Source organism: Anoplophora glabripennis, unplaced genomic scaffold, assembly GCF_000390285.2.
Source record: "Anoplophora glabripennis isolate ALB-LARVAE unplaced genomic scaffold, Agla_2.0 scaffold473, whole genome shotgun sequence".
NCBI classification, from domain to species: Eukaryota; Metazoa; Arthropoda; class Insecta; order Coleoptera; family Cerambycidae; genus Anoplophora; species Anoplophora glabripennis.
The window spans coordinates 252,951-265,241 of NW_019417197.1; the positions used below are offsets into that span (position 1 = coordinate 252,951).

The 12,291-nt window shown below is 32.0% G+C and overlaps 1 protein-coding gene across 2 annotated transcripts in view; it reads left to right on the forward strand.

Annotated features, from left to right (window-relative positions):
• Positions 1-12,291, forward strand: part of LOC108911427 (putative nucleotidyltransferase FAM46C) — a 74,750-nt gene that overhangs the window by 39,886 nt on the left and 22,573 nt on the right. The window contains exon 1 of one of the 2 annotated variants that reach the window (XM_018716365.1): positions 2,047-2,131. The exons of the other annotated variant lie outside the window; for it this stretch is intronic. Within the exon in view, the coding sequence (XP_018571881.1) occupies positions 2,084-2,131 (48 nt within the window). The 5' untranslated portion in view covers positions 2,047-2,083. Of the gene's footprint in view, positions 1-2,046; positions 2,132-12,291 lie in introns of those variants that run through there. 2 annotated transcript variants of the gene reach the window in all.

Sequence of the window (12,291 nt, forward strand, 5' to 3'; positions counted from 1 at the left end):
ATTGAAATATTTGAAAAACTTGTTCCCGTATTTATTTCGCCATACCCATATACAGGTCTGGTCGAACTAAACGTGGATGTGGTAGAAATGTATACGACCAGTTGAAGAACGCACGCTTGACTGGGCCATAAATTTCAGTTGTTGACAAATTTCCTAGCAGTGCAGTGCAGCAATGGGGAATTATTTTATTGTTGATTATTTTTATTTACTAACTTTTCTAACCTAAATTAACAACCTTTCCTCATCCTTTTCTGGCAAGGACATGTTCATACCTTCCCGTTGGTTCTTGGCGAGCAGTAATATATTTTATTGAAAATGTAAATGTTTTTTGATATGTCATAACCAAAATTTACCATCAATATAATAAAATTGTTTGAGGACATAAATAATTAAAATATGTTGAACATAATTATAACAGAAATTTTCTACACATAAACAAATTAATATTATTTTTTCTTTCACAGAAAACTTTTTTAGGGACGCCTATGAAACTGATTAAATTTTATTGCTAGGCGTTTTTATACATGTTCAACTGACTTCGGAAGGACTATAATTGTTAGACCTCTTTCAGTCATTTCTGCTTTTTTTTTCAATTACATTAGGATTTACAGATTTAGTTGTAATATATTTTGACGTATCGGACCAATCGTCTAAAATGCGTATAGGTATTTTAACAAAATCTCACTAATTAGGCCATGACAGGCCTAATTTTTTCTCCATACTCTATTTTAATTCCCAATAATATTTCTATTTTCCGCAGTCATTTTGTTTGAATTTCATTTGTTTTTCTACTATCATTTTCGAAAACTTCATAAAAAATTGTGCAACTTTTGTATTTCACATTTTTTGGTAACCCTAATTGCAAAAAAGTTAATGGGGGTTCCAAATATAAAAAAAAATACCAATGTGATTTTTTTATTAATTTCTGAGTTTTCAAAGATATTAAATTTTGCACACAGGATACAAGGATAGAGCGCCTTAAAAGGGACTGTATTGTTTCCAGTGACGGAGTTAAGGGTAACAAGTGACATTAATTCATCAAAAAAAGTGGAACGACTTTGGTCGAAATTAAACAAGATGTCATCTTTGGAAGAATCATTTAAATGATATTTTGTTTAATTTTATCCAGGGTCATACAATTTTTTTATTGCTGAATGGTCACTGGTTACCCATAACTCCGCCACTGGTAGAGATAGGAACTTAATATCATTCCCTTTTATGGTCCTTCATCTATGTACCAGGTGAGCAAAATTTGATTAAAATATTTTTAAAAACGCAGAAATAAAAAAATAAAAACCTTTTTAATGCAACTTTCACACTTAGCGTCTTTTATTACATTTCCGGATATTTGTTATAAAAATGTTTGCCTAAAATATATTTTTTTAATATCTGTTTCATTTAAGACACTTAAAACGGTGACACACTGTATACATATTAGGCAGCCAGCCTCACAGCAACTTGTGTCACAATTTGTCACTAAATTATGTAATATGTCGAAAGAAGTAAAATTTTAATTTCCATGATTCAACATAAATTTAAAAAATATATATTTGTAGCGGATTAGATTTATTCTCTACAACTTTAGTTTCATTTAAGAGATTGTTCAAACGTATACTTCTTTTGTAATGTTTTTATGCTATTCTTTTTATGATGCTTTTCTTTTATAATATTTTTTATGCTATTTATTCTAAAACTTTTTGTGCTGTTGTTTGCTGTATATCTGTTAATTTAGTGGATACTTTAGTGGGTTTTTTCGCCAGTTTGTGTCCCAAATGGTAAATAAATAAATAAATAGATAAATAAAAACTGCATTTAAACAAAACCCACAAATTTGGTCACTTTTTTTAATGTATTTAAATTTCGCCAACAATATTTTTCGCGCCTAAAGTAAAATTGGAAACAAGGTAAATAAATTTGTCGACAAACGACGTCTTATCGTTGCCGTGGTAACCATACAGCACTAGGTATTTTGGTGATAACGGTTAAGATTTTTTATCATAGATAAATACTTTGGTTGTTCAGCCTTGAAGATCAGTCGCGCGTTGTTAGCAACAGAGTTAGTTCGTGTCCTGTGTCGTGAGGTATGACTCTGATAGAGGAAATTTTTTGTAACGCCGAAAAAAATGATAAGGTCAGTATAAACTACTTTACATATCATGTAAATAGGTAACGAAGTTAAATAAAATAAAATAAAGCGATTTAATAAATATTATAGCATTGCATTACACAGAAATTCTATAAACTTATTGATAGAAAAAATATTGTAAATTACAATGTCGAATGTCGAATTTTTCAAAAAAGCTTTTGCATTGTAGTTTCTGGCATTGCCGAGAGCAGCAGCTGTTGTTTTTCATGAAAAGATAAAGCGAAGAAAATATTTTTTATTAGCTCTACTTACAATATGGTTTGAAAACAGATAAATGTATTTTTAACTTCCAACATTGACCTTCGCTTAATATATCGTTTGATATTATATGACTCAGTTAGCAAATATTCATAAATCTACATGAAAATTAGCGAACGGCATCATTGGGGATAATTAAATGTATGTCGGAATTAGGTGAGGCACTGCATAATTTTTTATGTAATAATGTAGTTTTCTACCAAACAAATTCCGTGTCGCAATGTTGGTTAAACTAAATAGACGTAATAATATAATTGGCTAAACTTTGGCTTTGATATAAAAATGATTAAATTACATAAAAGCTGTATGTTCGTGAATTATAAATTTGTAATTATTAGTATAAGTATTAAGGAAAAAATTAATGACATGAAATCAACATAAAAACTTAAGGGTACTTATTCCAGTCTGCAATTTAAGTTTCTTGGAGATAAGACAAAGATAAAAGTGTTTCTATGTAATCGGGTATATTTCAGAAAATTTGATTATTTAAAGTCACGCATTTCGAATCATCGACGTTAAATTGTAATAATTGCAATAATTTAACTGGAAAATTTCTAGAAGGTGTCCTTTGCTCAAATACAATTCACAGTTGTTCAAAGGAATGGGGGGCAATTTGGTTTTCTTATGAATATGCCTATAGCAGTTTGAAAATATGTGTATTTTTTAAATATCTTCAAAACCAACTGAAGTACAGGTCAATACAAATATTTGGTACAGGATTTTGGCTGTTGCTGTTCATAAAAACGGTTTTCAAGGAATATTTAAAATCATGTCGCAGTTCTTTTTTACTTTTTGTTTTAATTTCGACCAAGAAACACCCTATAGTTAATGTTGTAGAAACGTAAAATTAGGTAAAATAGCATAATTTTAAAAGGTATTTCATAGGAATTGGAAATAATATAAGAATGAGGAATTTACCACATTTATACTGGAAACTTTCATTGGCAATTCTATTATGCTTTATTATGCTGATAAGTTGACAGTGCCAACGACAGTCAATAGTGGTGACTAATGTCCCTAGTGTAAATTGTACTTTGGATTTAAGGAGGTTTATCTGATTTGGAATTGACAAACAAATATTCATAAAAAAATTAATATAAGCTTATTAATATGAAGAAAATCCTCGAAACAAAATTATGACTAGTTTGGATACCTAAGAGACGAGATATTAATAAAATAATTTTTCACGATTTAGTATGAAGTCTTACGAGAATTCAAATTTTTTTGGTCTTTCCACTTAGAATGCGCAACAATTGACGAACAGTTTCCACAGCAACTTGTATAAATAGAAAACCGATATCTAAGGAACCGTATGATAGCTCGTAGAAATCGATTAGGTACTTGTAAGATTCATAATTTATAACAGTTCTCTTTCAAACTACTGTCGTTGACTAACTTATCCTCCATATGCGTGATAGCGGCAACGCCGCGGTCTCGACGTAGCGTATTATTTGAAATTTGCTGGTGTCCAAGCAACAGAATGATCGAACGCGAGCGAGTGAACGCCGAGACGAGCGAGCCAGCCAAGTGCAACGTTGACAAATCTAAAGGCTTACTACTTTAGTCACTAGCGAATCTACAAAAACTGTCGTTAGACTTTAGATGTACCTCCGTACCCGATAAACCTCCTTAAGTGGATCCTAAGTGTAAATTGTACATTGAATTTAATTGTAACGAAACATCAACGGAAACAGACACAATTTTCTCTATTGAAACTAGAACTCTATATCGAAGTCAATGATTGTACAATTTTGAATGACGAAAACAAACATCTCGATATCTTGATTTCTTCAACAGATGTTTTTGGTTATCTGTTATATTTGTAAAATGTTTAAATACAGGCCTGAGCAGTGGAGGCTAGCCTCCGTTGTTGCACTTCGTACGTATTCTGGTCAGAATCTGATTCTGCTTAAATTTAAACTGTAGCGTTGATCATTTGATTGAGTAAATGATAATAAACAGCGTTAACATAATAGACTTTTCCTGCGATTGAAGATTGATTATTATGTTTTCGACTGATGAAGTGGTTAAATAAGAACTAGTAAAAACATATTATGTTCTTAATTTTTAACTTTCAATAGTAGTTAAATGCGACCCTGCCTACATAGTGACCGTAGTTCAGTTAAAGTAGGTCACTATCAGAAGTCATCGACACTGAAAATACTAGCAATTGTATTTAAAAGCTTGAAATTGATTGGCAAGTATGTATTTTTATTTATTATGTATGTTTTTTTAACAGCAAAAATAATTATTTTAACTAATAAATTAGTTTTATTTACAATTAGTAACGAATACCAATATTAGTTAATATTTAATTCATTGTTTTTTTTTAAAAACAATATAATGTCTTTTTATGTTTGGCAGTTGGTCCACATTGAAATCAAACAAATATGGTGACTTTAAAATAACACGCTAAGTCATACAAAAAGCAATCCGATTTTACTCAATTATTTTCCATCATAGTTTCGTAACTGGCAACGCTGATAAGTGATGATACAACTTACTACGCTAATTTCGGGTGGCCCCGTTTATGCAGCCCAGTAGCGGGGTAAACGAGAAATTATGTGCAGTTTGAAAATCGAATTGTAACTCGACTATTAAAAAAAAGAAGTTTAGTGTTTTGAGGAACATATACTATTTATCCTAAAAAACTGACCTCCACTTAAGGTGAAGGGTTAACCTGAGGCGTTATTTCTTTAATTATCTATCTACCGTTATGACCAGTATCATAACGAGTCTGAATTTCAAAATATTTTACTATTTAATTCTCGAAAAGGAGTTTATAATTATCATTATACTTTAATTAAAACGTGGGAACTTAGAAATGTTGTACGTTCAGAGAATGAATTTCAAGCACTTACCATCCATTGCTTACGTAGAATGTAATCTAGTGACTGGCTGTACATACTGTTTAGTGACACTAAAGTTGAGAGAAACAAAAGGACACACTTCCAGGAAAGGTTTTAATAACAATAAACAAAACAAACAAAATAACACAACGGCTCGAACAACATTATTAATTAATTTATTGACACGCGACAGCGACCGAGATTCAGGGAAGAACTGACTTTCTCGTAAATCTCTCCTGTATTCGACACTTCGCTTCGACACGCCCATTTCTTGGGTCCAGACGTTTCTGTTCTTATCTTACTATCGGGAACCCTGGATATCGGGACGCTTTGGCATAACTATGCCATGTTAATAATTTTACCTAATTGACTGACTTACAAATAACCCTAGCCTTCCTCTAGTGACTCCGTGTAGCGATACGGGACGGATTAGTCCATCTCATTTAATCTATTCTTATAGCTTGGAAAATCCGCCAAGAAACCAGCTATTTTACTTATTACTTTCTTTTCCTTACAACATTCTAACAACTTATTCCTAGAATTCCTACGTTCTTTGGAATGCATTTCGCGCGTTATTTGAAATATCGATTTTTCTCTTTATACCTGCTCAACACATGGCCCCGACAGTTTAAGTGAACTTGTAAAAAAAATATTGCTAAATTCCGTGAAGCCTTCCCCGAAGGACGGTCTTGGCGACGTTAAACCTACTTGAAAACTATTCACTTTCCGATAAATTAGTATTGACTGAAATATTTTACTTTTTGGCCCATCCGTTCCAAGAACTAACAAATAATTACTACGCGTTCTGGCTTTTGTTACAGAGGCATACCCGTATATAAAATGGGATGACAATCCTACTTTCAATAGTAGCTCCTATCATTTAGACACTTACATAATGATAGCGGTGTCGAATCATACGTGACGGCAACACGTCGCGTCGAAAGCACCAAGGCGCGTTATTAATTTTAAAACTGCGTAAAATACGAGCCTTGCAACACTTACGCCTTGTATCTAACATACATTTAGAAAGTGAACGCGCGCCGTTGCACAACGCCACGGAGCTCTCTTGGCGCTAAGGAATCCACGGACCCGGAGTAAGTAGACCGCGCTGATTGCGTCGCCGGTCTGGTGGCAAGTTCCTTGTTAATACGCGTTATCGAAACCCAAACAGAAGAAAAAACGAGCGAAAAACTGCTCGTCTGTTACGTAAGGGCGCTGTCGGTGCCGCTGATTAGTGCCGGTAGCGCGAAACGGAACCGTGGCGCGCGCAGGCGTAGCTGGCTGCCGAGGCGACCTTCTGGGCGGCGATGCCAGGTTTGGGGATTTTTCCCTAATTCTAGGGAAAATACCCCAAATCTGCGGAACTATGAAAATGTGGAATTTTATTTTATTATGTTTTTAAATATATATTTTATTATTAGCTTATGTTATATTTACTTTTCTATAAAAGCATAATATAATAATATTGGTCTATCAATATTTATTAATTATTAATTACTAATTATTTGCTGGATATTGAAAGTAGAAAAACAATGGCAGAAAATTTCAAGGCACGCCACTGCCGTGGTAAATTGTTACAGTATTTCCGATAACAGAACTTTATTGGCTTATCCTTTTCTTGGAATTCTATCTTAATAAATATAGTAAGGACTGTATGTAGGTACCTATTTATTTAATTGACAAAATACAGTCTAGGTATTTAATTTTACACATTTTTTTTTAATGAAGTCAAGTTTTTATCGTTCAATGTTTAAATTTAAAAATGAGTTACCAAATTCGTTTATCTTATAACTACTGTCTGCTACGTCAAAGGGTGGTAATGCGATGCCTAGAATTTTTATTGACAATTATGTTAATTTCGATATGGATATACACAAAATGTTCTTACTGATACACTTTTTAACTGAAATCGATTATTAAAAATTTTTATTGCGCAGGCTCTTGCAAAGCCATTTTCTATACTGGAAATTATTTCAAAGACTGATACATTTGACATGACTGTAGAGAAAAAAATTGCTTGATTAAAATCCAAAATGAGCAAAATTTTGAAATAACGAAAAAAATTCCGATGCAGCTAATGGGTATAAAAATTCAGCAAAACCTGGTGTATGGAATAGTAAAGGAAATAATAATTTAAAACCAAAAAAATATACAACCAATTGAAGACGTTTTGGGTTTTTTAATATAACTAATTTTAGTAAAATAGTATGTATTTGATTTTACACCTGCTGCAAAAATAGTTCCAAATAAACTTCGATAATCTAGAAAAGCAAAAAAAGAGGAAATGCCTGTTTGCTTTAAAGGAAATGTCACGAATTACGGAAATTTTTCTAAGAATACATCGCACATTTTTGTGACATTTACAAATAACTTGTGAGATAATACCTTCAGAGATGTTGATAAATGGAAAAATTGGCTATACACAAAAGAAAACGTTTTGAAAAAGTAACGTGTTACATATGCAGATGGATTTATAGCTATATTTCTATTTTGTTTGTGTAGATAACTTCGCTATCTCTGAGATAATGTTATCACAAGTTATTAATTAAAATTTTATATTCAACAATATTAAAATATCCAAATATTAATAATATTTTTATGTGCGTGCTTATACATATCAATAAAATGATAATTTAAACTATGTTTCTAATTCTCATACTAAAACGCAATTTTGTCTATGTATATATTGGTTTAATGTTCAAATAAATTGCAATTCACTTAAAATTTCGATAAACAGTAAACGTAAGCGATATAATTCATTAAGTTATAGTATTATTATAATAAAAATTTATAATATGTTTATTTAAACGACATAGTTTCGTTTCTAGTAAAAATATTTATAGAGATGCGCAAAATTTATTAATATTCAGAAAGAAAATTTGGTGACATTGTTTTCTATTTTGTTTTTGCCGAAATATCACATCAGTCACTATTACCAAATAATGTTTTGAAAACTAAACATAAATCTATTAGTTTAAACAAAATTTTTACTGTTCTGAATTTTTCTAAATATTGTTAAAATTTATATGACTAAAAATTCAATCTTCACATAGTTCTTATAAATTTAATTTTAGATTTTACAGTTGTTTTATTCCCTTTTACAATTATACCTAAGTACGGTCCTGACTTGTGCGAATTGGAACTTCGAACCGATCCTAATGCGGTCATAAGTTTTTGAAAGACACCTACATTGAGTAGGCGTTGAATGGAACAACTGACTTACACTTACAGTTGTTTTACGTCATAAGCAACATTTCTGTAGACATATACAGTTAACAAGACTAAAACTGAGCAACCCGTTTAACCTAAAATTTTCGTCGTACAACCTTGGGTCGAGCCGGAGAAAAAAAAAAAACATTTCGGTTTTCTCGTGTGACCGGTCTCCTTTCACAACTCGCTGCGGCGTAAAATTCACACATTGGCTCACATATTAGTAATGAAATAGTTAAATTTAAACAACCGGCTCCGTTTCGACACAGTTTCCAGCCAGCATTGAATCGAGTAAAAGGAAAAGTTTGTTTCGTTCGGCCGACGCTTTTGATGAATTATTTAATACGGGCACTTGTATTAACCTGCTGCGCCACTACCATCGCCTGACATTGGAATTGCGTAAATCGTAACAAAATAATATAATTTGGTGCATACATTAGATTTGGACAACCGTTTCGATTGTTGGGAGTCGTTCCAGTGGCGATCTAGCGCTATAGTAGCGGATTGTAAAAGTAAGTTCAAATGTATAAAGAAAATGCATAATTTTAACAGAAAACTTGTTTAGAACCACTGACTTCACTATAGAATTTACGCTTAAAAGATGCTAATTTATTTATTTTTATTCCTATTTCATATAAAAAATTTAAATACGCATCTTTTTAGACAATCCGTCAAAGAAACTTCACCAAAAAAATATTTAAGGCCTGTTTCCTGCCTTTGCTATTCCTATAGTCATCAATAAACTATTTCTATGTCCATGACTTTGGGAGAAGGACTTACCGCGTATAAATTATTCGTCATACTTTCATTTCACAGAAAAAAAGGTTTTTAACATATCTGCCATCTATTCTTTTAAATCGCAGCATTTTATTTGAATACACCACAATTCACTAAAAAATATTTTTAAAAGTACCTACTTAAAAAAAAACACCGGTTGTGAAAATAACAAATCGACAGAAACGCAACAACTCATCAACAATGTGCTGCCTTTCTCTATACAGGGTGTTTCAGAAAGACCTGCCGTAAATACAGAGGGTGATAGTACACTTGAACATGTATAAAAACGCCTAGCAATAAAATTTAATGAGTTTCATAGGCGCCCCTAGAAAGTTTTCTGCTAAAGGTAAAAAATTATAATAATTTGTATATAATGTATAGAAAATTTCTATTATATGGTCATTTGGCCAACAACATATTTTAATTATTTATGTCCTCAAACAATTTTATTACATTGATGATAAATTCCATTTTGTTCCATTTCAAAAGGTTTCCAAAATGCCGTGTATTAGTAAACAAACCCTTTTATTTATCCCTTTCGCAATTGTAATTTGAATGATTAATAGAACCTGCCTATAATAAATTAAAATTACCTGAATCACGCCAAATTCCGCATTGCTGCACTGCACTGCTAGTCAATTTGTCAACAACTGAGATTTATTGCCCATCGTCTAGTGCGGCTGTGTTACACGCCGTTTGCCAGCGCGCGCAGTCTTCAACTGGGCGTATACATTTCTACCTCCTCCACGTTTAGTTCGACCAGACTTATATATGGGTATGGCTAAATAAATATGGGAACAAGTTTTTCGAATATTTCATTGCCGAGTTGCTGCGTCAACGACAAAACAGGATATATACTGCCAATTTCTTCGTTTTTCAATTGATATCGGAAAGACTATGACTATGAAAGCATGACCACTATGTGGACAAAGCAACTACTTTGCGGACTATAGGCCACAATTAACAATGTGTTACACTAGCAATGTCAAAATTGCATGTTTTAAATTTCAGACAATTGCTGAAATGCTATTTCTGGGTCATAGTATTGAATATTTTAATTTTTAATATTCGTGAACAAAAATAATTTTTGCAGACGTTACTGAAAATGAATAAAATCCCAAAAGCGCCATCCGTTCTTTAAAAGTATTTGCAAATTTGTCCTAATTACCTATATCTAAACATCAGTGACATATTTTATCTTTGTTTTTCGTTTATTACATTATCTGAGACTCGATCTGAGATAAAAATAAATTTACACCCAAATAAACATTCTAATTAGGGCTCTTGAGCACTTGGTTTACTAAGAATCAATTAATCGAGTTTTGTTTTTTCCGCTGCAAAGCGAACGCCTAAAATTTGAAAGGCGCAGGTGGATACAAACATGTCTGTAAAATCGCCTGTTGGACCTGTTATCCTTATCAGCTAGTGTGCTGTTCACTCAAGCCACACGTGCTTCAACTCGGTGGGGTAATTCGTGGATCCGCTCTGGTATTTTCCGCCATTAGTCGTTGAAAAACGAAAGAAGGAACGCGGCGAACAAGTAAAAAGCTAATTAGATTAGGCAGCCAGCAACTTGGCAAGGTCGCGCGCCTAAAACAATGAACTAACCCGTCACGCATCGCTATGATCATTATCATTACTGGCAGTAGTGACGTATGCGGTGGTAGACTTTGTCATAAAGATGAAATGTGGGTTAGGAGGAGGCTTGCAAATTAACACTTGTAAGTACATGAAATACACAAAATATGTGATTGTAGATACAACACATTAGATTTCATTCAAATCACACTCATTTCAGAGTTAGACCAAGCGGAATCTGTGTCAAAACACCCATGAATGGATGTTTTATATAGTATCGCTAATTTTTGCTTTAATGGCTCTAAAATGATATAACAAAACGTGTGCTAAACTTATTATTAAAGAAATGGTGAAAAAATTGGAAAAAATTCAATTTTTTTTCTCCTTTTTGCAACACAGTTCAAAAAATATTCATTTTAGAAAAAAAAAAGATTCGTAATTCAATTTTACACATGATTATTAAAAAGTAGTAATTATCAATACATTAATAGATCGATAATTAATAATAATTCGCATTTGAAAATGGGATATTTGGACTTTCAGCTCGCGAGACGTCGATTTAAAAAAAAACCATCAAAATTGGTCCACTAGAAGCCGATATAATCAAAATTTTTAAGCACGCCGCTATTTTGAACGCGCGATTTCAATTTCGAGTCGGCCGGAGTAGCCGATCACTACCTCCCATACATTTTTCGTGAATTTCGTGCTCGGTCCAATAGTTTTAATCAACATTTTATATGGGTTGCACAAGGGCACAAGTTTTACAAATTCACTCCAGGAAAGTATTCCGAATGACAAAGGTATTTGTTTAAAAAACAGCTCTCCAGACCTCGTAGTTACATTATAAATGCCAACTTTGATCGACTATAACTCTGGAAACAATTAACGAATCACCACGTTTTTTTAAAGAAGCGTCTTTCTGAGTACTTTAAAAGCATAATTTAAAAAAATAATTATAATGAATTTATAGTTATTCTATTTGTTTATAAGCGCAAAAATTACGCATATTATCTTTAAACAATTGCCACAGCTCTCCTAATTAACGGATTTTAATTTTTCTAAACGCATTTTAAAGTTTGAGTGCCCTTTTTTATGTCATAAAATTTTCAAGTATCTACAAGTCTTCATTTAGGCTCAGTTAAATTTGCAAAAATTTCAATTTTTTTTCAAAAATCTGGATTGCAAAATTATTACTCGAAAACTAGGATCGATTTTAACGAAAATTGGTGTGATGTTTTATTATATTAAAAAGATTTTTTTAGTCAAATATGATGATCCTATAATAATGTATTTTTTTATTTGAAAATAGGTATATCATGTGTAAGATTTAATTACGAATCTTTTTTTCCCTCTTCAATTTTTCTCTAAAATGAATAGTTTTTGACCTGTGTTGAAAAAAAAAAGAGAAAAAAAATGAATTTTTCCAATTTTTTCACCATTTGTTATATCATTTTGGAGCCATTAAAGCAAAAA